The sequence below is a fragment of the Agelaius phoeniceus genome, chromosome 7, assembly GCF_051311805.1.
Source record: "Agelaius phoeniceus isolate bAgePho1 chromosome 7, bAgePho1.hap1, whole genome shotgun sequence".
Lineage (NCBI taxonomy): Eukaryota > Metazoa > Chordata > Aves > Passeriformes > Icteridae > Agelaius > Agelaius phoeniceus.
This window is the reverse complement of record NC_135271.1, coordinates 22687577-22714878: the sequence shown is the minus strand read 5'-3', so window position 1 is coordinate 22714878 and position 27302 is coordinate 22687577. Positions and strand designations below refer to the sequence as shown.

The 27302-nt window shown below is 36.8% G+C and overlaps 1 protein-coding gene across 1 annotated transcript in view; it reads left to right on the top strand.

Annotated features, from left to right (window-relative positions):
* PGAP1 (post-GPI attachment to proteins inositol deacylase 1) overlaps window positions 1–27178 on the top strand; it is a 35064-nt gene extending 7886 nt beyond the window's left edge. Inside the window, 24 exon segments of the mRNA XM_054636655.2 lie at window positions 295–466; window positions 1558–1718; window positions 3287–3339; window positions 3516–3582; window positions 4633–4738; window positions 6447–6502; window positions 6606–6689; window positions 8043–8092; window positions 9616–9667; window positions 9880–9957; window positions 10894–10969; window positions 11243–11316; window positions 11403–11454; window positions 12151–12217; window positions 13082–13190; window positions 13548–13586; window positions 14643–14736; window positions 15427–15517; window positions 15734–15931; window positions 16159–16291; window positions 16697–16747; window positions 17917–18140; window positions 18485–18589; window positions 19414–27178. Coding sequence (XP_054492630.2) covers window positions 295–466; window positions 1558–1718; window positions 3287–3339; window positions 3516–3582; window positions 4633–4738; window positions 6447–6502; window positions 6606–6689; window positions 8043–8092; window positions 9616–9667; window positions 9880–9957; window positions 10894–10969; window positions 11243–11316; window positions 11403–11454; window positions 12151–12217; window positions 13082–13190; window positions 13548–13586; window positions 14643–14736; window positions 15427–15517; window positions 15734–15931; window positions 16159–16291; window positions 16697–16747; window positions 17917–18140; window positions 18485–18589; window positions 19414–19552 — 2331 coding nt within the window. The 3' untranslated portion in view covers window positions 19553–27178.
* Window positions 27179–27302: the final 124 nt, after the last annotated feature.

Here is a 27302-nt window from a genome sequence, read left to right as displayed (position 1 = left end):
AAAGTTCTTTGATGTCCTCTGTTCCTAAAAACTTCAGAAACTGAAATCAGCTTAAGTTTACTAAGCTTACACAGGCTACACAGTATTTCCTTTTGAGCTGGATAATTCATATTAAGCACATTTTCATGAGATAGCGAGTACATTTTTATTGAATTTGTAAGCTTGTTAAGTTGATGCTAATTCATGTTGTCCTTGAAGACCATGAGTTAATTGAAGGTGGGGGGGATCTACAGCTGATAAGAACAGTTCAATGTCAGATCTGTTTCTGATGTGTCTGATTGCTCTTTGCTGAAGGATCAGGAATTTGCACCGAGCAGTGTGGCAATAGTTGGGCATTCCATGGGTGGTCTTGTTGCAAGAGCATTGCTCACTCTGAAGAATTTTAAGCCTGAACTTATAAACCTGCTCATTACACAAGCCACACCTCACGTTGCACCTGTAATGCCTTTAGACAAATATCTTACTGGTGAGTATTGCATTTGTCTAACCACATGGTATTTATTTATTGATCTTCTCAAGCTTTGGTGGGGAGATTCTTGCAAATCAACAGCAAAATGTGCTGCTTTGTTTACTGTAATGAATCTGATTGAATCTGTTCCTTTGTTACTCAGGTAGTTGAGGGTGCCAGGATACTCAGAGAAAGTCAAGTGTCACATACAATGGATTATGTGGACTTGAGTTTCTGTGTGAGGCCTGGAGCTCTCAATTTGTAATTTAATAAGTTTCAGGGCATGTTACTAAATTTGTAAGCTTTCCAGTGAATGATATATTTGCTTTCTTTTTTTTTCTCCTCTTTTGAAACTTGACCTCTGTAATGACTTTTATCTTTATTGAATGAGATAGTGTTAGTTCTGTAAAAGGTGATAAATTTAATGATTTTCTTACCCAAAGGTTGTACAAGTGAGAATATAAATATAGATGTAATTAGGTATTTTAAATATTTACAAAAAAGAGCATGTCTTCCCTCACCTAAATAAGTGTGGCAAAGAAATGAAGCATAATCATTACACATGTGCTATACACTTCTGAAAAGCTAGATTTGATTAAACTATACTGATTAAATATGTGTTTTGTGGTATTTGGGCTGCTACATGGAGATACTGAGGGAACTGGTGAAGGAAAGGGAACAGACATTAATTTTCATTGTTCTCTGTGACACCCAAGAGGAATGAATTATCTTTAGCTGCCGGATTTGATTTATTGTGCTTGTATTAATTCTCCATCCTACAATTGGTTTCAGTGCAATGTTTCTTCCTTACTGACTGTTTCTGGACTTCAAGTAAATCTCTGTCTGTCCTTCAAATAAACCTATGGATTGCTACTCTAACAATATATGTGCTCAGCTGATAAAGAAAATGTATCTGTCTTTCCTAACTGCTACCTCTTTGGGTTAAAATAATAATTTTCCTCTCTTACATGAATCAAAAGTGATAATCAGAGCTCAAATGTCTCCCAGGGGGCTTACGGAAACTTTTAGTTAATGTTTATATAGCTTTTTTTTTTGTATATCAAATAGGCTTATGGGAAAATGGTGATTGATTTTAATATATTTTATAGATTTTTATACAGCTGTAAACAATCATTGGATTCTAAAGGCCCAAGATTTAAGAAATTTAACTACCCTTTCTGTGGCGGGAGGATTCAGAGATTACCAAGTTCGTTCAGGACTGGCTTTTCTACCAAGATTGAGTCAACATGACAGTGCCTTATCTGTTGTGGTAAAAAAGCAAACTGTTTCTTTGGTTTTGCATGGAACTGTGTTAGCTAGTTATTAATGTAATGCATGTATCAGTGTCTGTATGGGCAGCATAGTGTCAATAAATATGAAAATACTGCATGTTCAAACACTAGATGGATACTGTATGCTTATAAAATCAAAAATAGTTGATGTAGTCTAAATGAGCCTCCACTGGAGGAGTATGTGTGGCACTGATTGGAACCATCTATCACTTGGTACTGTTTCTTCTTACCACCTGCTTGCACTTCTTCAGTTCCTGAACCCAGGTTTTATTTCCCTGTGTTTTTGAGAGAGATGTGTATATGGAGAAAGGTGAAGGTGTAGTATAGAAGTAGAGTTTTCTGTTATAAAAGAGAGCTCTGGCATAGCACCTTGGTTTTGTTTGTATTTGTTGTTTTTCAAAGAATTTAGGAATAGGAAGGATGCAGAGGATCATCAAGTCAAATTTTCTGCTTTTTGAGGCATCTGTCCTTTCAAAATTAATCAAGGGTCATCAGGAAGTATTTAGGTTTGTTGTTCCATCCTCTCTCCCTTGACTTGCTCCCTACATGGACAGTGGAGAAACTGGAAAACACTCACAAGGAGGTGGAAAACTTGTAATTTCCAACTTCCATTTACTGCAGAAGCCAGTTTTTTAATGCCTTTTTTCTGACATCTTCTTAAAATGCTATTTGAAATAGCATTTTAAGTGGTGTTTACCTCCCTGTGTGTTGTACAGAAGGCTGTCTATAAATAGGCTCAGCTCAGATCCTGCTAGGCTAAGAGGATTAACTCTGCATTCCCTTTGTCCTAGTAACCCTTCTCTGCATCTGCTCTACTTTCATTTCTCTTGAGTGTTGGTGACCAGAATTTTGAGATTTCCTGTCTAGTGGTACCAGTTCTTTCTGGTTTTTGTTGGGTTTGTTTTGGAGGCTGTGTTGTGGTTGCTATTGTTCAGTTTGTTTTTTTCTTCCCAATGAATTAATAGTTCATAGTTTATTTGATTCATGTTGAGCAATAGGTTGATGACCTCCATTTGTGGGAGGCTTTTTTGATTGTGTTAGTCCCTAACATGAAATCCATTGAAAGCAAGTAATAGCTTCAGACTGCCCAGACTTTCTTTGTGGTGTTCTGATGGTTCTTGCTGTTGAGGATGCCCTTGGTTTCTCAAGAACAGCTTTCATTGGCATGCTGCTATTCTCATGTGCCAGGATCACTTATTAAAATAGTAAGATTAGTCATAGAAGCAGTCTTTGAAGAAATTTTTGGTAAGTTTCCTCCTCTCCATTTTCTGCCCTTTCACCCCTAGTCTCTGCTATCTAACATTGATAGTTTGGTACTTCTGTTTTATCGTTTCCATCTTGCACGTGCTGCAGTGCTTGCAGGATGGGTGACTGAAGTGACTGAAGAAGTCATTCTGTTGCACCCCAAGCCCTGAAACTCTTAAGATGAAGGCTGTTCTTTTTAATAATTGTGCAAATATGTTTAAATAAGGAGGGGAAAGTTTTCCATATAATTTTAGAATGTTGAGTACTAACAAAAGCTTAACATTTTTCTTCACCTGAACAGAGCTCAGCTGTGCCTAGAGCCTGGGCCTCAACTGACCATCTCTCCATAGTGTGGTAAGAGAATGGAACAAAGGTTAATTGACTGACTGTGCATAGCTCTCTTCTCCACTGTTAGCACTTTCTACCATAATTTAACTTCACTTTTATATTATGGTGTAGTCTCTTCTGACCAGTTTTATCACCCTGGATCTTGCCTTTCTAGATTTAATTTTGCTTATTCTGTCTTTTAGGTGCAAAGAATTGATCCTGGCTACCATTAGAGCTTTTTTTGATCTCATAGATGAAAACACAAGGCAGGTCTGTATATGTGATCTCTGTATATTTACCCATCACACTTTCTTCTTCCATCCCAGAATGTTTAATCAGGAGAGATATCTCCCTGTTTTACAGCAAACTCTTTCTTGATTATTCTAAGTCACGCTGAGAAGTTTCCATGTACCAGTAATGAGAAATCCCTTTGTGTTGTTTGTCCAAAGAGTCAGAAATAAGGTGTTAGCTCAGTTTCCATTATTGACTGCTTGATGCTTTATAGCTGAGCTGTGGGCTGAACACATTTCTTCCACAAAGCAGCAGGTTCAGTCGACCTTGCACCAGGATAAACAAATTTTGTTGGATCTGTAGCTGTGAATTTGACCTCTCAATGTGTACATAAGAGCAGAGCCCAAGACACAGAAGAGGAAGGATTTTAGATGTCCCTTCTGAGGATGCTTGGGACAGATTTCTCTAGTTTTTCATGTGTACTTATTTTATTGTGTGATTTAGAGAGACAAAAAGAACAGTACAATTGTTCTGCAGCACTGACTGTGTTAGAGGGTAAAACTTTTCAGAAATCAGTTGTAGTGGCCATTGTTTTGGAAAGTGGAATAGATAAAAATTAGGCCTGGAAGGCTTATTTGGAAAAAGCAAAACCAAACCAATCAAAAAACCAAAAATCCCAGCCAAAATCCAAACAAAAGTGAATCGCAGTGTGGCTATACAGCTGGATATGAGAACTCAGATTAGCTTAAATGTGAGAATTTTTCTTAAGCTCTGGCCTAAGTGTCATTTCAGGAAGAATGTGTGTGTTTATAAAGAAAGTTTAATGGAATGGTTTCCTGGGTTATGAGTAGGTGAGAATGTAAAACTCCTGCAAGTTTTGGCTGTGCTTTATAAAGTGTAGATTTTCTGTACTGTAGTGATTGACTGTTGATGGCACTTCAGAGTATTGAATTCAGAACAGAAGGGGCTCAATGACTTCTAACAATCTCTCCTGCCTTCCCCCCACAAAACTGTGTTGCTGGCTGTGATCATGAGGTGATCTTAAATCATACACATTAGTAAAGACTTGGTAATGTGCTCTTGTTTTAGATAACTGAGGACCCAAAGAAAAGAATGTCTGTACTGAATCACCACTTTGTGAGACACCCTGCAAAGATGTATGAGGAAAATCCTGAAGCTTTTACACACCTCACAGGTGAGCAGCAATTTTCTTTTGAATGGGATTCAGTGATGTGGCTTTGTTAATGGTTAATCTCCTCACTAATAAGGTTTCAGAATACCCTTTGTCCTTCAGGCAAACTAAAACAATATGCAGGTTATAGGCCCAAGCAATCTGCTTTTATTTGGTTTTGGTATTGATTAACAGGGATAGGTGCAAAAATCTGTCACTTATGTAGCTCAGATTCTGATGACTCATATTTACACCAGGTTGTCCAGTAAAAAAATCTCAGAAGCTGGGAATTGCTGGATGTCAAAAGGACAGTCTTACCTACAATGGATGCAAGAGGGATTGGAGGGGTGTTGCAGAGCCATTAAGGTGCTTTTGTGCTGCTCATGGAAATCCTGAATATTCAGACCTGCTCTATCAATCACTTTTTCCCTTGACATGGCAGGGTGAAATGAACCATTCACCAAGGGTTTCCTTGTAAAGTTCCTTCCTAAGGATGCAGAGTTAAAAGTGAGAGATTTTGACTGCATGGAGTCTTAAGGACTAAACACAACTTCTGTAGAGCAAAGCTTTATTTTGCTGAACTGAGCTGAAGCATTTTTCACAAACCATTTTATTTCAGGAATGTTCTCAGTGTAAGACATTGTAGAAGTACCGTGTGGCTTGAACTTTGGTGTCCAGTTTTGGGCACCCTCTCACATGAAAGCATTTGTACATTGGCATCTCTGAAATGAGTGTGGAGCAAAGGACCACCAAAATGGGCAGTTCCTGAGGCATAGGAAATGGGGGAAGGAGGCTGAGTGAACTGAGGATTTTCACTGTGAAGAAAATGCTGAGGGGGGTCATGTTGCTGTTTTCAACTTCCTGATGAAGAATTGGAGAGAAGATGAAGTTAGATTTTTATCAAAGGTTTACAATGATAGCACAATTGGCAGTAGAAATCGTGTTGCAACAAAAGACATTCTAATTAGGTATTAGGAAAAAATATTTCACCAGGAAGGTAGTCAAACACTAGAACAGGTGCCCAGAGAGGTTGTGAAACTGATATTTTGGGAGGGTTGCCTTTTTTTGGGTCAGTTTTAACAATAAGAAAAATTGTTTTAAATTGGATTTCATGTTTCTGTCTTCCTATTTGTGGTGACCTCTTGACATTTAGCTGAATTTCTGTCATGAAGCTGTTACTCTCCTTAAATGGAAGAAAGATACAACCTCTTTGCATGACAATTGGCATTGTTTGTACTCTGATCTCTTCATTATTGTCTTATTCTTTTCCCTAGCCATATTTTCAAACTGCTCCTGTTTTTTTGTGTGTTATTCATTTTGCTGATGTTCTTCTGCACAAGTTTCTGTATAAGCTTTCTAAAAGGCTGACAGGAACAAAGATTGAGGCTGTTCCTAATGTTGCCTCATCATTAATCACTCACCCTATAATTACATGAATATAATTTGGTTTATTTGTTTTGTTGCCTTTATTTTGTTTCAAGATCCATGGGGTTTTTATTTTGCCATTAGTATTTACTAACAGGATCCCAGGGCTTTATTGTTTCCTGTGTAATTGATGATAAGTGTTGCATGTAATTGTAAGCAATAGCAATCCTCAGTGTTGATTAAAGCACATAAGATTTATATCCATGTATAGATAGGAGATGAGACCTTGGTGATCAGTAAAATACAAGGTTTTGGATGTAAGGATAATTGTTCCTGCAGTGCAGCATACTGAAATATTTATTTTTAGGAGCTTTCAATTGGATTACAGTCAAAGCCTCAAAATGGACTTACTCAGTTTACAATGTAAGTAATATTTTTCCCCATTGTGTGTCTATGTTTTTGTTTTGGTTGTTTTGTTGGGAGGGTTGTGGTTTTTTATTTTAATAATGAGCTTTTTTTTTTTTAGGATTCTGATGGAAAATATTTCTCATTTCCTCTTGCAAGCCACAGAAAATCATACAGTCATGTTTACTGTGAAAATAGTATGTTGGTGAGAAAATACTTCTTTAATGTCTGGCATTTGTTTATAAAGATGCGATTTTTAATTTCCATTTGCTGCGGTCTTTTAGACAGTTAGTGGGCAGCTGTTGAAATTGCTGTCATCCATTTACAGTCACAGCCTAATGCATGTAGAGGTACTACCTGTTTTAGCATGTCCCACTTAGTATTCAAGATCTGAAACCTTCAATGCCACCTGAGCCTCAGATGTTTTGTTTCCAACTCTCCTGCTTAGCTCTAGATTACCATGTCCTTTAATTTAGTGCAGTTCTGTATTGATGGTTTTGAAGGGAGAAGTTGTTTTTAGTGCTGCTGTGTTTTTGCCATATTTCTAATTTGGGAAAGCTGTTTATAGGTTTGCTTTCCCATAATAAAATTTAAGTGAGCCTGAAATGCTGCAGAGATCCTTCACTAAGCAAAGAAAGTGAATGGAAGACAGATGAAGAGACAGCACCATCTCAGTTGTCTCCTATGAAGAGGAAACACCATAATGTGCATTCCTTGTATTTTTAACTTGAGACACATACATTCAGCCAATTTTTTTTTTTTAGTTTTTTATACAAGAATGAATTTAATCTCTTGGCAAACTGAAGATGGATAAATACACTTTTCAGAATCACGTATTTTACATTAGTGGCAAGAAAATTGAGGTGCTTTCCTGTTTCATCCTGCCTGTCCCTGTTGCCACTCCTCCCCTTGCAAAGATGGCATTCATACCACCACTCTGAACAGCAGTTGTCTGTGCTTGGTGCTTTTGTAACTTTCTCAGTGGCACCTTCAGTGTTTGCATGTATGTTGTGACCTTAGCTGTGCTTTGATAGGGTAACTTTTCCCTTGTTATGATGTCTGAAACACAGGCCCAGGACAGCTTGAGAGGAGGAGGGAGGTACAAAACAAATGTCTGAGAGCTGCATCATAGTGCTGTTGCTTCAGAACACTTAAATTCTCAAGGGCTGGAGCAGTAGAACATTAAATATCTAAAGTATTCCTCTACTGCTTAGAATAGTACCTTGAGATGTTCCTTTTAATTAGAAGAGATTAAACATGATATGTAAGATGGATATTTTTAAAAGAGAATTTATGAAAGCTTGTTTGCTTGACTTTGTATTTATTCATACAAAGGGGAGCAAATTGAAGTTATTTAAAATGGTTCCTAGAAACCCCCACCAGTCACTCTAAAGCTTCACCTATTTGTCCTTGCAATTATAATTGCAAGATTGATATCAGTCTTTTAATTATCATCAGTTTTAACCCTTGCATTGTTTGAAGTAATCAGTATTTTTAATATATTCATAAATGCAATCACACCTAGGTAATGGAGTATTTTATGGTATTGACTTTACAGGACACAAGTAGCTGGATTTATGGCTGCATGAACACTAATTCATCAATGTGGTGAGTATGAACAAATCCTGTTCTTTATTCAAATGGGTTTTGTGAGGCTGTGTTTGAATTTAAATTGTATAAATTATCCTTGGTAGGAAGGGATTGGGAAGTAAAATCATTATTGTAAATAATTCATGCTTTCTAGATCACCAGGAAAACAGGAAAGAATAGCTTTTCTGAAAATAGGTGATATTCTTCTTTGGGGAGCTGTGGTTTTGACCTTCATAGCAAGAGCTGGAGAAGGGACCTTTCACAAGGGCATGAGGTGGCAGAACAGGGGGTAGTGGCTTTAAACTGATGGGGCAGGTTTAGGTTGGATATTGGGGAGAAGTTGTTCACTGTGAGGGTGGTGAGGCACTGGAGCAGCTCCCCCATGGAGGCTGTGGCTGTCCCATCCCTGGAGATGTTCCAGGCCAGGCTGGATGGGGTCCTGAGTAACCTGCTCTAGTGGAGGGTGTCCTGTCCATGGCAGAGCTGTTGGAACTAGATGGTTTTTAATATCCTTTTCAACCCACTCTGTCATTCTGTTTCTTTAGAACCCTGTGACAAAGACATCAAATGTCACACAGAGCTTTCAAAAGAGTGGAGTAAAGCATCTCTTTCTTTCTTACTTCAAATTTGCTACTGTCATATGAAAAGTATTCAGAGGGGCGCGTGGTTTAGTGGTTATTTTTTATGACAGTCATTACAAAATAGATTTAAAACATTGTCTTAGCTTAAATTTGTAAAATAGACTCAAAGTAAATTCAATCTACCCTTCAAATTAGGGAAAGCTTCCAGGCAAAATTGAACAAGCAAAGTTTTTATCTGTTCTGGGTTCACTGAGGTGTACAGCCTCCAGCAGATAGCCAAATGTCACAATTGCTTTTGCCTGATCCAAGAAGTTGGCTGTGACTCCTTTGTAGAACCTTTGATCAGCATGAAGTGATGAAGTTACTAGTTCAGGACTGCTACTTAAACCTCATCTAACAATAGTGGGTTGGCTGTGGACTGAGGTCATGAACACTATTTAGAGAAACAGCAGTATTCTGGTATTCAAAAAATCAAAACCTGGTGACCAAATGGATGTGTTGCAGTTCAGTGTGTGAACACATTTTAGAACTGCTACAAACTCTTTACCAGCTAACAAAATTTTTTATTTATATTCTCTATTTTAGGTATTTCCATAGGAAAATCTGTGGTTTTGATGTTTAACAGATGCTAATAAAACTGCATAATAATTCAATGCTAGTGCAGTTTTAGCTCATGAAAAGTTTTCTTTTTGTGTCTGAGCTGCCTGGCTAATACATGATGCAGGTTTTCTGTACGAGAGAGTTGGAGCTTTGCTTGGCTTGGTTTTGCACAAATAAGATTTGCATTATCTGAAATTACTGCAGTTTGATAAATTGCTGTGGTAGCAGTACAGCCAAATTTCTTCTCAATTTAAAATGTTAATTCAGAGAGAGAGAGAAGCTGGTATGTTAATCCACTGCCATAATGCTGGGCCTGCATAATGAATATGCTCATCCTTTAATGTGCATGAATTTTTACAGCCTGGAAGCTGCTGATTTATCCTGGAGAGCTGAGTTACTTCCAACCACCAAGGTAAGTGTGGACCTAACTTAAAGGAGGGAGAGGTGCTTCAGGGGGTGGTTGCAAGTCATAGAGGAAGGAGCTGTTGTGTTTAGAGCATTGGGACAGATTGTATTCCACAGGAAGTAGAGAACTGGGAACTGGCAAAGGGCAAGCTAAGGGGTATGTTCAGTTATGGCTTTGCTACTTCCTTCTTTCTTTTCCTTTTTTCCTTTCTTTTTAAGGTTGTAATGCTGAAACTTCTGGACTATCCTTCTTTGTCCCACATTGTCATTCAGGTACCACCTGCAGTTGGCAATAAGGTAAAAAAATACAACATTCAGAAATTGCTTGCTTAGTGTATTCGTAACTTGCAGGGGCTATGACAGGAGGAATAGGAAGTATATTTAATATGTGCTAAGTTACTTTGAGAAACCATAGAACCCACAGTGTAGTGGTTTGAAAGTAGCTTCTGTAAGCTCAGAAACACTTTGATAAAATAGCAAACAACAAGGCAATGAACAGCACTTGAAACATGTACAAGGCCATGGTTCTCAAATCAGTTCTTAGAGTTCCTGTTGGAGATTCTAATGGTAATGTTGTTTGTTCTTCTTAATCCTCTGATTGTTTTCCTGAATGTTCATACCTTTGAAGAGTCATTTCTCTTACCAGGTTAGCAGAGAATACAGATAACTGGAGGCAGCACACCTGGGTTCTGGCAAGCATAGGTCAGATAGCTCTGCAAGCTCTTAAACCTCAAATGATGTAGTAGCCTGAGTTGTGCAGAGTTTAACAGCTTGAGTCTCACAAATGAGATGGATATCTTTGTATCAAGGGCTCTCAGGATCCCAGTAAGAGGGATATTTGGAGGATTGGTGTGTACCCATCTGGATCAGGCAGACCTCTCCAGTTAGTCCTGGAAATGGCAGAGTACTGAATTGGAATTTCCAGTCTAATCAGAGCTGACATTGCTTTCTGTGACACAAATACAGACTCTGAGTCTGTGGTATATTAATCCATGATCCAAGAAGTTTATCACAACTTCTTGGATCATGGATTAATGTGAGTGTGATGTTCTTCTCTGAGTGTATCTTCAGATAGTTGTGACGGAGGCATCTTGCAGTGAAATTAGCAATGCACAATGTTCAGCGTAAGCAAAGATAGAGGAGAGATCACTTGGGAAATGTAATTTGGCAAGTACAAAGGCTTTCTAGTCTTGTGCTTTGGTTTAGATCTGTTTTTAATTTCCTCAATTGCAGTATACTTTGGGCTGTGAATTCTTCAAAGAGGATTCCAGAACAGTCCAGCTCTCTGTAACACATCTTTTTTCATTTGGTAAGTATAGCATATTGCTTTTGGAAAAAATGGAAAACTAATATAACTAACCTTTGGATAATAAATTTGCCTAAAAATGTCTGGTCAGGAGGTTTTTGGGAGTTGTTTTTCACTAAAGCTAACACTGCTTTTGTTAGTAACAAAGAAATAAATGTGGGTATTTAGACTTGCAGATATGAAAGTATGTAATTTTCCTAAAAAGAAATAATCTGAATATGTAGTGAGTTCTCAGATAATTTTCTCTAATAAGTGAAAATATTGTACCCTTTCCAGGGTTTTCTTCAAGCAAAATTCTATTAAATTCAACTGGACTACTTTACAATGTACAGCTCCAGCATTTCAACCAAGTAAGAATGCTACTTAAGTTTTTAAGGTAATGTAACCACTATTTGTCTGGAGAAAAGTGAGTGAATTCTATTTTTTTGTGTTCTAGATATATCAAGCTTTCAAAATTTATATAGACAGTCACTGCCAGTCACTTAAAGGTAAATAGAAGTCTTCTAAAGTACAAATTTATTTTTAAAATTGTTGAAAATTTGTAGATACTAAAGTCTTCTCATGCAATGGAGTTTAGGCAATGCTGCTATGGTCTGTTCAAATGTGTCTGCTAATATCTCTCACTTCCCACTTTAAGAAGGATGGATCAACAAAAATGAGGAATTAGTCTTTTAACGTTTGTTTTTCTTATTTCCCAGCAAAGGGAAGTTGAATTTCCATCAGGATTCTGCCTTATATTGAAAGTGTTTCTTGAGAAAAGTACATTTGCTTAGGATTTTTATTTTCTCATAACAGGACTCGAATTTGAATGTTGAGCTACATAAGCTTAAACAGGATGGGTTGCTAAAGGACCCTGTTTCAAAAGAAAGAAAGTGATGAATTTATTAGGCTGAGGTTTTGTTTCATATTGAAAAGCAGAACTCTTCTCAAAACTGTTCTTCTTTTAAACATTGATGTCTCACTGTCTTGTCCTGTAACAACCTGAGTTTAACCATGTAATTTTTGTTTGCTGCTAACTGCTCTGATCTGCATTGCAATGTCAATGGCAATGTAACTGCAAACCCAGAAATTCTGTGTAGTCATCTGTGTGCCACCTTTGTTTTACTGGCCCTGGAGTTTTTAGAGACAGTTGCCACATCTGGTTCTTAGTTAAGTTTATATTTTTTAATGCTGTTCCATTTCAGAAAGAAAACCAAGTGTTTACAGACTTCATATCCCCTGGTCATATGAAGACTCAATAACTGTAGCAAAGTAAGGACTTTACCAATTAATAACTTCTTGATATGTTTTTAAAGAATATTTGCATCCTGTTGTGGTAATATTTCTGATGTGAAACAGTTTCTCCAGTGTTAAGTGTTCAACTTCTGCATCCTTTCCTCATTTACCTTTCTGCCCTTGTTGACACAGTTGTTTTGACATTTCCTAGAATAAGAATACCTACTAATTGTTTGCTTAATGGTTCTCACTAATTTTCTTGTAAAAGAAGTCAGATATGCTGGTCTGAAATTCTCAGGATAATCAGTGACCTTCTCATCAGTGTAGAGCAGTGGCTGCTCTGGATGCTGGCTTCCTCCTGGAAGTCAGGGTTTGGATTACACAGCAGCCCTATGTTTGCTTCAGCAGCATAGTCCTGACAAAATCAAATGATACAGCTTGAAATATATTTGTCACTTATGAAGTTGAACACCTGACTGAATTTTAGATGGTAGGAAAACTGTATTTCTAGTTTATTTTAGAAGTCTTAAGGACACCTCACAATTTCCAGCCCCCTGTGTTTTCCAACAACATAATACTTTCAGGAAACTGAATTGTATTCCTGAGGATATGTTCTTTCCCTTCCTGGCACTCAGGATATTTGCATGTTCTATGTGTTCACTGAACCTGTCTGCTTTCCTTAGTGCCATGTCCCAGGATAGTTCAGAGGAGAGGGAGCTGAGGATGTTATGTAGTTCTTTGTGACAGGGTGAACAAGTTCCTTACACCATTTTGCTCACAGCTTGAGGTGACACTTGGTGTGGTAGATTTGCTTTATGTGCACTTGTTGAAGACTGAGACACCTTTGGTTGTTCTGCTTGGTCATAAGGACAGCAGTGACCATGTAAGTTGCTGTTTCAGAGTTCCATCTCTTGCTGAGATTTCTGCCAAACTGCACATTGCTCAGCCTCACAGTGACAGCAGCCTTCCAGAGTTAAACATCTACTCTTCCCCAGACTGTCAGTATGAAGTGAGTAAAACAGTTTTATTTTATAGCTAGTTTGCATTGCCGGATAATTTTTGCATAATTCAGTTTTTTAAACCATAGCTAATTAATCTGAATAAATACTAAGCAAATTCTAAAGGTGGGCTGTTTGGTCTTTTTCACATGTAGTGTGTGTTACAAGTATTTTGCAACAGCTGGGTTAGTACTGAAAGTTGGACTCTAAAACTTTAAAGCATTTGCTTTTAATTGTCAATAGTAAGGTGTTGAACATTTTGTAGGATTGCTGTATTCTAGAACTTAAGTTTGCTTCTTAAAAATAAGGAAGCATTGTATGAAACAATATGCTTACCATTGTATGAAGCAATCTATTTTTTTTTCAAGGTAATTCTGAAGACATCACTTCTACAGGTTCTTGGGCAAGTAAGAAAACCTAATATTAAATTGGTTTTTCTATGTCAGTAGCATCTATAGAAATTTTTGCTTCCTCCCTTCCTTACTGTGGCACTTCAGGTTCCTTCTCAATGCCAAGAGGAAGCACTATTCAGTGATCATTTTGCAGCCTTTTCCCTTGGCAAGGATCCCTCCTGGATGAATGTCAGGCCCTGGTCCTTAGAGGAGCAGAAAAGCTCTCTAGCTCTAAAGAGCTGCTGTAAATGTGCAGTATGTGGCTTTGTGGTGAGCTCAATATCTGTAGGTCACTTTAACTTTCTTGCCTGATGAGTCAGTGGTGTTAGAACTTTAAAATATATTTGGCATCAATTAAGTTGGGGGAAAAAGTCTAAGTAGGTCCATATGCTCCTTTTCAACCAATCTTCTTTGGTTATCAATGAAGAATACATTTCGACATGGGGATCAGTAAAAATAGACTGGCCATCTGCAGCTCTCTGCATCTGAAGAGTAATTAATTTGCAAGCACCTAAGTGTAGTGCTGGAATAAAACTGGCAAGAAGGTTCTCTACAGGAATATATGCATTTAGAGCAAGGATTTTTCATTTTGTTGTTTTTTTGCAACATTTATAGAATTTATAGGCTATTGGTATATTAATCATTACTTGAGAGAGTGGAAGCCAATTAATACATGCATATAATTGCTTCCAAAAGTTCTTTGCCTAAAAGCATAGATAACTATATGCAGATTTTGCTTGAAAAGTGGCCTTTAAATTGTTTTAAACTTGCTTTACTGAAATGTAATACTTGATTATTTTCATACTTGTCTTGACTGGGGAAAAAACCCAGTTGTTTCTAATTTGATTGTTTATGCAAACCTGTTTCATTAACTGCTTATGAGAGATTCTAGTATTTCCCATCTATATATTGTAGATTATCAAATATGCATTAAAATGAGAAGCTAGATCTTTTAAGAAAAATTTTCTAATCTCAGTATCATTCTGGCTTCATGATAGTATTTGTGTATGTGTTCTTTAAATATATTTTTATAGATAGAAATGAAGTTATCCCTTTATCCTTGTCTTTCAGATAGTAAGGTTCCATGCTGGTGCTTTTCCAGTCTATATTGTTTCTAATATTCTTCTTACTTATGGAGGACAATTGAGCACATTGAGATCAACAGGTAGCTTTCTAAAAATCTGTATATTTTTCTCTGTCACAAGTGTATTTAAGGAAATTGCTTATCGAATTTACTGATGAAAGACTAGCTAAATGTGAATTTTTTAAGATAAATATCATTCAACTTGCAGAAATACTTGGATCTGTGCTCTTCATTTTAATTTTTTCTTGGCTGGTAGTTCTTCAAGATTGTGTTGTAGCAAAATATTTCTTTATTATTTTAAATTTCAGTCCCTCCCTGTGAAATATCGGTGTTGCACAGTAGTTTAGAATTACCAGAAATCTACCTAAAAATACATGTAAAAGTTTAAAATACATTGTTAATGTGTAGAAAACACTATTTCTTGCAAGAAGATGAGAGTTGCATTGCAGCTTTGTTATGCTATCATGTCTTCAGACAAAATGCATTTTTATTAAAATTCAGGGGGTGTTTGTCACAAACTCCACAATGTCTCTAGAAGCTGATGTGCCATATTACCTTAATGTGGGTACCACATTATTACCTTAATGTGGGGACCTGGTGGAGAAGGGCCTTGGTGGCAAAGTATGCAGCCTTGCAGTACTCTTGCAAGACATGGTTATCTTGTTTTCAAGTCAACTCACCGTTGTCTGAATTTATATTTTGTTGTGGATGATGTTTGTTGAAGTTCATGACATGGCAGTAACTACAGCTGCTCTCTGTTCTTGATCCTAGGCCAGTGTTCAGACTTCTCCCTCCAACTAGTTAGGACAGCAAAACCCTACAAAGTAGAACCTCTTATAAGCATTGTTGTGTTTCTGCAGGGGTGAGTTTGCATCATTTATTTGTTTAAAGCAATTTCCAAAACAGAAGTTTCAGTAAAACTGTTGCTAGACTGAAGACTGTTATTTTATCTGTAGTCACTGTAAACACCTGACTGTTATTTTGCTTGAAAGACTGTAATAGAAGGAATAGTTGATAGGTATCTAACTGTAAGAGCAATTGGAAGTGATAAATAATACTGCTTTCATGTTTTTGGCAGGTTTAACTGGTTTAGAGAGATATGGGAGTCACTGTCACTACCAGAGGTGGATGCTGCTGTACTGAGTAGTCAGGATGCATGGTTCCCCCTTGTGTCCCTGATTCTATTTCTTTTTGGGACAGGCATTGCCTACTGGAGTGGAGTATTTTTCTCTACATCTCTGAGACTCTTCTCTTCATTATGGTTAACTCTGATTAGGTAAAACAACATGATGCTATATAATTATGCTCTTCTAGATGACTTTCACCCTGACAGTTGTTTTTTTTGTTTGTCTGTTTCTGTGTGAATGCTTGGGCAAGATTGAATTCTGGGCAGATTGAATTTATACATGATTTTAGACATCTGGGTTTGAAAGCAAGCAGAAATTGATGTCTGAGAAGAAGTACAACAGGAGTTTTGTTTCTGGTTTGTTTTTTTTTTTTTAGACCTCCTGAACTTCAGAAAGATAAATTGATTACACCCAGCAGACTCTGTGGGATGATATCCCTTGCTTTGGTTAGCTGGACCACTTGTGGTGCATTTGCTGTGCTCATTATTTATCTTCAATACTTGTTCAAGGTACTGAAAGGCTAAACATTCTGTATGTTAACTGAATTGAAACTTTTAGGTGCTTTGAATTAACCCAGGTGAAAAGCAAAAATCCAGATTACCCTTTTTCATACACAAAAGAAATGTTATTATTCCCATACTTGAAATAGGTATTTCTAATTTCTCGCTGTCATAATCTTATAATCTGTAGAATTTTCTTCTTCTCTGGTTAATGCTTCTTAAAAAGAAATGTGTGGTCCCATGTGCCCACTACAACAATGCAGAAAATTGAAAATTTTAACTTATAGCTAGGCAATACTATAAAAACAAAGACTAATACCTCCCTTGAAGAGTAAGGACTCCTCAATTTCTTTTCCTTTACTACATCTTTTATGTGAAGAATCCTCACTAAACAAGCAACTGCTTGTCTTACAGGTTGTAAAACTGCATGTAACTGTAAGAGCAGAGCAAAACATGCACAACAGGGTGAGTCTGTTTCCTGCTTCTGTTCCAAACTCTGGCCAAAAATTGTCTGGCAAACTTCTGCCTTGGTACTCTTAGGTTGTGCTGCAGTGAGTGGGTAGCTGTAGTTCCCTTGCTGCATGTGTGGTGTGAAAGAACAGGCAGGCCATGAGCAGCCTGCTCCATCACACATGAGTGCTGTTTGAAGGTTCTGCAATGTGAACTTGTTGTCTCAGAAGAAAGCTCTGTCTCTGAATACACACAGATTAACAGGGTTTGTCTAAATCTTTGGTCTTTGATTATGCATGGCTTATCTTAAAAAAAAAAAAAAATCTAGGTAATAATCTATACTGCAAGTAAAACTGCTTTTTCCAGAGAGGCAGCATGTGGAGTTCAAGGTATTTTAGTCCAGAGATGACAAATAGGATGTGTTAGATGGATATGGACTGAGACTGCTGTAAACAGGGAGCTGTTAAAAACACAGTGAAGAAGTGTTGGGCTCCATGCAGTGTGAACTTTATTTTCTGGATTACTTTAAGGTATAGGATCAAAGATGTAAGCAGGTGTGGATAGCAGCATATGATAAGTACCTGCTCTTTTTTGCAAACATAGAACAAAGTCTGACACAAGAAGTTGTTGGAAGTTTTCTTTGGGTTTCTTTGAGTGGATTTTTCACGTGTTTAGTTGAAAATCCTCTCCTTTTATCTCTATATAATATTTTGTTTCATTTGTGGGGGTTGCTATCACTGGAAGTTAGTATCTGCCAACTCATTGGTTTATCTTTGCTATTTATTCCTACAGGTAATATTTTACTCCCAGTTGCATTACTTCCTATATCTTTCCTGTGCATGATCATCTCTGATTTTTCACTCCCATGCTTTATTACTCCTTTTATTTTGTTCTTCCCCCTTCCAGGAACTGCTTTTCATTTCGTTGGTGTCAGGGCATTTACAGTCTCCATTCTTTTCTTCCATAGACATATAAACTATTAGGGTATGAGAAATTTATGGTTAAATTTAGATACTTTAAAATTGAACTTTGCTTTTGGTGGCTTTTTGAGGCATAAATTGCAGGTTTTCTTCCTAAATCACAGCTGGTGTGATACTATTAGGATATTTTTCCCCTCCTCTTTCCCCAGCATGGGTTCTTACAAGCCTGTGCACATTTTTGTGACTTCTGTCTTTCATTTCCAGGATTCAGGCCACTCAAAAGAAACTTCACAGAACTCCAGTGCACCCACAGTCGAAGCCCAGAGTTCAGTGGGCAGCATTCCAGAAGCAACACAGTCTCCTTCCAACAGTAAAACATCTGCTGAAGCTACTAACAGTCTTAAGATGCACATTACAGTCCTTAATTTATTCACATGGATTGTGCTGCTCAACTTGCCATCTTTAATTTATTGGTTAAAAAATCTCAGGTAAGTTCTTAAATTGACACAGAGGTGGAAGAAAGTTACAGGAACTTTTGAAGATAATAAAAATTATAAATGTTTGGTTCTTTACATTATTAGTTACCTTACAGTTTTTATTAAAGAGTACTGTAAATTATTACTGTTTTCTCTATCCTGTCTGGTTTGTATTGTGGTGTAAATAGGTGTTAAGTGAATCAGTGATATGCTGAACAAAGTAATGTTTCAGAAGGGATTTAAAATCAGGTTGGGATGCCATATTGTTTTCATGTATATTTTTTGTCATCAGCACATGGATATTATTTGGCAGCCTAGTTTAGAAGTGATGTGCTTTTTAAACCATTTCTTTGCAGGTACAATGTTAGGCTTGATCCTGATCCCTGGAGATCCACAGCTATTATCCTCGTGTGCATCTTGGAAATTCTAATGAATTCAAGTACTTCTGAAGTGAAATCAAGGTACTGTAGCCCAGTCTCTAGTTTTGCTTTCCTGTTTCTTTGTGAATTACCATTTGTGTGGTAAAATTTAATTTATGCTGTAATTGTTCAGCCTCTATAGAGATTCATGAACTCATATGGTTAAGACTAAAAGATGAGCTAAGATTTGTGCAAAAGTGCCTCTAGTTCAGCTAAGAGGAAAAAACCCCCTGTATTTGCCACATGGAAATAAATGAAGTATGTGCTATCTAAGCAATTGGCTGCATAATAACTTCTTGCAAAGTGACTTTTTAACAATTCATTGAATTATTTCAAGTGTCACAGAATCCAAATATGTGGAGCAATTATTGTCAGACAGTTAAAAGGAAAAGGGAATTCTACAGGATAATAGTTATGTTCTTGTAGCTCCCCTTATGGGAGAAGAAATATAATGTGTTCTCTACTGGATTAAGAAGTTCTGAGAACTTGGTTTTGCTTGACAGATTATTTCTTGTTGAGATATGAAATTAGTTAATGCCTCATGAATGACAATAAATAATAACAAATGTCATTTATCCTCTTGACCAGTACCTGTTATCTCAAGTGATCCAAACCATTAAGTCTTCCTATGTTACAGAGAACAAATTTCTAAATTAATATATTTTTAAGGACATTAACCTTTTTGAATAATTTCTCTTGCTTATGCATCAATTTTTATGGCCCATTAGACCTAGTTGCTCAGTTTTAAAGATTAACAAAGCCTTGAAATAGAAATTATTTTGCAAAGGAAAATGATATATGGCATTTGCATGTTTTCTGCATATGTGGCTACAAAATGATAATTTTTTTTCTTTCTATTCTTATAGTAAACTCTTGAAGATTGCAGCCAAAGTTCCACTCCCTTTGTCTGTTGCAATGCTGGCCTTTGGACGAATGCATTTATACAGAGTCCCACACTTTGTAACCTTTTCTCTTCTTCTACACGTGCTGTGCTGTTTTGTGTAATGTTCATTCTATATAGGACAATGCACCCTAGAAACTTAACACTGGAGATGGGAAAAATTGCAACACAGAAATGCCTAAATTAATATGATCAGTAGTTTACATTATGTGGGAAAGAGGACAGAACTGTGAATACTTTGCAGAAAATTCATGGTTTTATTCATGTTGCTTAGAAAACTTTTCCTGGTGTTTATTTCGTGTCTCTGAAAATGGAGTGATTTAACTGTGTATAAGCACATGACTCATATCAGTGCAACATCTCAATACTCTGCCTTGTAGACACTTTGGTATTTCACTGTACTGCTTTGTGAAAACTCCTTTTTTACTCACTGTGCCATGCAGTGTCTGTGTTCTGAACTTGCATCTCTTGCAGGTCTAAAGTATGCTGTTAAAACTCAATACATTTCAAGCACACTGTGACTATCACAAAAACCACACAGCCAAGTATACTTTGAATGATTTTATGTTATATTCAAAAGCTGCCACATTTGTGTCTAGACAAACTAGAATGTACTGCTTATATAGAACTGTTATTTCTATCAAATCATTTGTTCAATCAGTGTGAGTTGAACATTTGTGAGATTATTGCAAGTCTTACACATTTTACTTTTTGTGAGAGTGAGAAGACAACAGTATTCTATGTAGCTTTCTATTCAGGAAGGATACCAGCAGATTCATAAACAATTTGCTGTAATGTTGTTTTAAAACATTGTCAGTTTTCTCTGGAATTTTGAAATTAATCCTTAGACTTTGTCCATATGTAGAAGCTAGCAAATGTTGAGATATGCTGTGAGTTACCAGTTCATTTGCTGCACTCTTTCTAAGTAGACAAGGCAGGCTTTTTTCCTGTTGTAAACAGAGAACCAACCATCTCCTAATAAATGCCAGTGCATAAAATGAATATGGAATAGTTACAACCCTGCAAACTGCTGTCCTGCCATACAGTGCTAACTTCTGCATGTGGGCAAACTCAGTAATAGTGGGAAATACTGACCATAATTATTAGCTCTGTATAAATTTTATCTTAGTGCCTAGATGCTACAGTGACTGCCATTTATAATAAAGCCTACAATAGCTATGTGTAAGGAATTCTGTCCCCTGGGCATGTGTTCTGCCAACAGAAGAAATCTCAGCAGTCCTTAGTTTTAAATGATGTATTGATTCTGTGTAGAGATGAGCTTACTACTTGCTTCTGTGTTAGCTATCTCTGCTGTGTCTGAGATACCTGTTCCCTTCATCTGGAAACACCAAACCAGCTCAATCATCTTATAGGAATACCAAGAGGAAATCTGCTGCTCACAGTCAATCAAGAATACTCTTGATCCAGTCAGCCTGACCCATTAATTCCATCATATCTTAATAATCTTGCCTAAGTGCCTCAGTTATTTCTAATGTGTTGTTAGGGTCAATTCCTTTGAGCTGGTGGAAAGACTCAATTCACACAGTGACTTTCCAAAATGAAGGACAAATGTGAAGAAAGCCACGTGTGTTTTGTTTGCTTATATCCATATCAGCAGTTCAAGTTATTAATAAGTCATTACAAGTGCTGTAACTGAGTAAGGGTATTGTAGTTAGCCACTGTCACTGTTATCAGTAATCTATGTGCTGGTATTCTAGTCTTAACCTTTTCAAAAAGAAGGTTAGAATATATATATAGTGTTTGTAAATCAGAAAAGTTATTTGAATAGATTATATCTTGATATTTTCTAATCAAATGTATGCTACAGTATATGTATATAAGATAGTTTGTGTGATTTAATATACTTGTAGCTAAATGCACCAGTTGGTTTCACTAGAAATTGCTGTTCAGACAGAAGAACAGAGTTCTTGTACTTGCAAATGGCTGTGAATGAAAGATGGTGGCAGAACTGCACAGGGCTGGCAAAGGGCTGTGAAATGGGCAGGGTCTGATTTCTGTGGAAAAGATAGTTTTCCTTGACTTTCATGGTCCATTTGGCTTACTACTCTATTTTACTTCTGATTTTGTTTTGCCACCTTAACAGGCTCTTTCTGCATGAATCCATTTGTTGGAACTGTTGGAAATGAAACAGACTTGACATTTGGTATCTTTAATAGCTTTCAAAATATGCCATAAAGTGAAACCTACTGAATTACAGCAGCATAGGATAACAACTTATTTTTTTTTTCATTTAATGATTTTTTTTTAGCTGGAGTTCTGTTGATGATTATGAGAACTCTTCATAAAGTGGGTTCTGGTATCTTGTGTATTTTCCTGCCTGATTTTCAAGTGGGAGGTAGGAATAGGTATAATCCTGAGTCTGAGATCCCAGATGACAAGAGTTTTTCACATCTCCCTCAACACTCCCTTTTCTCAGAGATGGTTTACCTTTACTGGGGAAAAGAGGGGAAGTCTTACTCCTATTTTGAATTTAAATGCCTTGTGTGCCATTTAATAGATTTAAACTGTTGGCAGGGATGTGTGTCTGGATTGTGCAGTGATCATGGACTGGACAACTTCAGCTCTTTGGCGGATCAGGAGTTTAATCCCAATTAGATTAGCCATACAATCAATGGATGGTAATAGGATTAGAACGAGTCTTAGAATTCATCCCATTCTGAGAGAGGATGAATTCTCCTACTTGTCATTCTGAAAAGGACTAGATTTTGTAACAGTCTGAGGTTGTTTTTCGGGTAAAATACAATGATTGCTTGTTGTTACTTTTGGACAAGAAGCTTCTGTTAGGTGAATCTGTAGTTCTGCCACTGTTCAATTATCACTGCAGCAGAAACATAGGATAACCCAATATATATATATATACACACACACTGTTAATTGCATATATAAGGAGATGTAGATATTACTGAAATATCCTTTATTATGAGTGGGCTGCATTTATAGAACAGCTTTTGGCAAATACATTATAATGTCTCTTACTACCTTTAATTACATTAAAATTCCACTTTATTCTTCACATTTTAGATTATCCAGACCATGTGGGAGGAGACCAAGGCACAAACTGTAAGGGTTTAGACCTCAGGATGCATTCAAAATAAAAGTATTTATGTGGATCTAATATGATTTTCTTATAAGCTATCAGAGACAGAATGAGGAAACAGGGTAAGAATTAAAATACTAAATGCCACTAACTTTTGGTACAGCAGAGTCTTTCTGTGACAGGGAGAGATTTAATGAGAAGCTTTGGTGGTAGCTTCATACCCTGAAATTACTCTGGAAGTATATAATCTTTTCTGCTTGATGTCATCAAACATGTTCCTCACAGTCTCATCATGCTGCAATGACACGTGTAGCTAACACTTCTTAGAAATTCTCTGTGTCTGATAAGGAAAAACTCACATCTTCATTGGAATTACCAAATGCACCTTGGAACTGAGTGAATTAATGTTGTCCAAAGCTTATCTTCTAAGTTGTGATTTAAAAGTTGCAGTGAGTCATATTTCAGCATCCTGTTGAAAGAGGATTGGTTTGGGGGTTTTGGTGGGAGATTTCTTTGTATGTTTTATTTCCAAGAAACCTGCAGTAAATGGAATTTAAGTTAGTATTATTTCTGACATTTAGAGTTCTGCCCTGATTTTGGCTTTTCATGAAGCAAATCATTCCTTAGTATTAATTTGCTATGTTTCAAAACAAATAGATGACAAATGACAAAACTGTGAGCAGTGCAGTACTAATACATTGTAGAAGGCATAGAGACTGCTGGTATGTCTAAGTGAATTTTTCATTTATAACCTAATTGGACTAACTTTAAAGTCAGTGATTAACAAAATAAAATGTATTGACATTTAACCTCAAAAGCATTGCATATGTCAGTGTTTGATACATCTCATTTTCCGTATGTTTGCCAGTAACAAGTGATAAACTCAGTTGATGTTCTTCTGAAATCTGATAAATCTGATCCATCTGAGCACAGAATAAAGTCTGTTATGTAGTCATTAATAAATGTAAACATTTGAGAAACTTCCATTTGAATCAAGTTATTTCAATACAGGGTTGAGTGTGTTTAGGCTTTCATTGTATTTATACTGAGATAAAACCAGCCATTTACTGACCTTTAATACTCTGAGCTATGAAAATGTTTTTGGAAGTGGTTGTAGAGTCTGTACAGAATTGTGCTGCTGTTCTAAATCACTAAGCTGCTAGGAAATTGTTAGTTGTAAAGTAGACTGAATTCTTGATGCTTATTTTCCATTTAGTGTTTTAATGGTGAATGTTTCTCAGTTAATTTACAGCTTTGACTTTTTGCATGTCTTTTTATGTTTCTGGGATATAATCAGGCTAGCTTTTGTAAGCATTTAGCACTGTAAAATATAAAATTTTCATCACTGTTCCTTTAGGGGAGACATACTTCTGTCACCAAAGCTACATACTGCTGTTGTATAGCCTCCAGGAAATGTGTGACAATGAAGGACAATTCAAAACTAGTCCATTTTTTATTTTAAAGTACAATTTTTACCTTTTTTTTAGAGCCAGAACTTTGAACTAGAATATTAGAATCCGTAAAGTCTTAAAAAATTTGAAAACGTTTTGCAAAGACTATACTTTCTGATGTATATTTTTATTTATGGGTGAATGTGTGCAAAGCTTTTAATCAGCTCATCTATCCTCAAACTCAAGTAAAAAGTATACACTTTGTCTTATTAATAGACACTGCTGCTTTTAAAAATGAATTTTAAGCATTTAGAGAGAAAATTCCATAGCTCTTACTTAAGCAAATCTGCCCAGCCCTCAATTTTTCAGGTCTAAGCACATAACTGCCTCAAATATGTGCTTATTGCCTTGTAGGATGAAAACCTGAACTGTGATATTTTGCATTTATTTTCTTAAGATGTAAAGTTTCTTTCTGCATTTTTAAATGTAGACACATGTTGCTATTCACGCTGTCATAAACAAACCTTGTAAGCATTGTCTCCCACAGTTATTGGCAGCTTGTGCTCTGGCTTCTGTAGGAATGTATGGTGTCAGAGCTGAGTTTGTCCCTAAAAACCAGGAGTGCTGAACATGATAATATTTGTTCTTTGTGGCACATCACTGTGGGTCCTCCTTCCCCATGCAGCTCTCTCTGGTTTGCAGCGTCCCTGGCCTGCAGTGCCCAGCAGGAGTGCCCAGAGCAGTGGAACTGGGACTCACCTGGCAGGAAGTGCAGCAGCTGTGTCCTGTAGACTCCTTCTGTTTGGTGAAATATCAGCCAAGACTGTTTTCCCCCTCCAACTTAAATAATTCAGGGTATATCTAAGTATCAAATGTGCAAGTGTGTTGATGTTTATTTTTACAAAAGGCTAAGTGCACTATTTTAGGATCAGTTCAGGCTTCAGTATTTTCCACCCACTTCAGTCTGAGTTTGGAAACAGGATTTGAGACTGCAGCACCTGACAGCTGGAATACTTTACAGAAATCTACAGGTAGTAGACAGGACACATATGATTAGAGTGCCAGGCCAAAACTGAAATGTGAAATTCCTCACTGTGACTTTAAACTTGTAGCTTTCTAGAGAGAGAAAAAAATACATATATACTGTGCCTTAAACCAGTAAATGAATACACTCCAACTGTAGCCTGTGGACTTCCATAGCCTTATATTTGATTTTTGAAGTTGACCAAAAATATTTGTGTGGATCATACTGAAACTTGATTTGGGGAAAATGCTTAAAAAAGTTATTTTGACCCCATTTTACACTTAGAGAAATGAAGATTTATGACAAGTACAGCATATTTTTTATTTGGAATCACACCAACCAAAGTCAGAAGGCTTTAGCTGACCTGAATTTTTCAAGCCTTTCTGTTGTGACCAAAAGAAAAAACAAGGAAGGAAAACTGGTTGCAGATATCTGTCTTAGCTTTGAAGTCTGTGTGTCAAATTATTTTTAAACATTTTGCTATTTGGTCCTCAATTAAAAAAAAATCTCAATTTTAGTTTAAGCAAAATACTGTATTTAAGCCATTAAATAGCAAAATCTTCACCAGTGTAAGAAAACTAGACAGGGGCAGGGTTGGTTGTTTGTGTTAAGGCTCCAGAAGTTTTGAATACTAAATTTTACTTTTTAGGAAAAATACTGACATGTAAATCCCTGAAAGTTCATATGTAGATTCCCTTTTATGGAGAAAAAAAATTGCACTTTTTTTATCCTAACTCATTAAAGAAAACTAGAAATACTTAAGATCTTAAAATCTAGTTTTAATATAGTAGAAGGATTTCTTACATATACTTTTTAATAAAAAGAGCTCAGGAAAAGCCACTGCTGGCTTTTCTTATTTGTCTCTAGAGGATTCTCTGTGTGTTTTGAACAAATTCTGATTTCCCTCCCCCTCCCATATAGCACTGAACCTTGGAAAGTGATGCCATCTGAGAGGTTATTGCTGTACTGGGGGTATTTAGACATGCACACAAAGAACTGCCTGCCACAGAGCTGCTCACAGAGCTGCTCACAGAGCAATACACAGCAATGTTAGAAAACATTTCCTTTCACTGAGCTCCTGCTTCCGTCTGGCTGCCACAGTGCTGCTGCTGCTGCTGAGCACAACATGGAACAGACCATCCTTGTGTCTTCCCTGCTGCCTAAACTCATTCCAGTCACCTCACTTCTTACTTTGTGGTGATGTTTCAGCACTCCTGGCCTTTGGTGATTTTCTAGCCACTGGAATATTCTAGTACTGAGAAGGTAGAAGTACCTTTAAGGCCTTCATGTATGAGGATGACTCGAGAGAAACCGTGTAACTTGATTCCCCACTGACCTTTTAATTGTTTTTTTCAAGCACAAAGACAGAATAATGTTGGTCAAAATACCTTGTTTGGGTGATTAGTGGGGAGGGAAGGATTTGTTGGTTGTAAAAGGACTTAAAACTTTGAAGAAAACACGTAATTTTGGGGAAAATCTTATCACTTCTCAAAGCAATCTGTCTTAGACGTTTTTAACTCTGCCTCTGTGTTCAGTTATTATGTAGCTACCACAAATGTGATGTTGTACATGAACTCACTCTTAATATTTACAGATTTTTAGAGATGTTGACAGGGTCTTATCTATAAATGTTTGAATAATACTATAGCAAATTACTGTGCTTATAAAAATGTTTATAACTAAGTTCTTACAGATCATGTCATGTATCATAAAGTTTGGCAAAGTCCTTGTCTTGTGAGATGCTGAGAAAACCTTGGAGAAGAGGTATTTTCAGATGATGTTGTAATTGCTGAAAGATGACATCTCACAGCCTTTAAAAACTGCATTTAGATACTTTTTTGTTGTAGTTGAGGGCAACTTGATTGGGAGCTGCTCTGGGATGTTCCTGTTTTGTTTCCTGATTTCCCTGGCTGCAGTGTGTACTTCAATTTGGTTTTTGTCTTTTTTTTTACCTAAGTGTGCATGACTTTCAGTACACTGTATAGCAAATGCCCTGCTAAAGAAACATTTCTGTATATTTTTGTATGGTATTCCAACGTGCTTGCATTGGTACAAATGGTTGTAAATCCCAAAAAGTGCCACTTGCCAGTGCTGCTCTGTGTTACCTGTATGCTGTTGTACAAACACGCTGAGGAGTGTTGTGAGCAGTGTTTGCCTTTAGTCTTGCCTCAGGTACTCATGTGGAGCAGTTTGGTGCTTTTCCTTCTGACTTGTAATACTTGGGATTCTAAGCAGAAAATAAAAGTAGTAAACAAAAGGCCTTGTGGTTGGAGCAGTGCTTTAACAGGTGCTTCTTTCACACCTCAAGTACAGTGCAATAAAGATAGTTGGATAGACAGGGTGAAGCTTGCCTCAGTGTCTTAACTCCAACACCTCAGGCT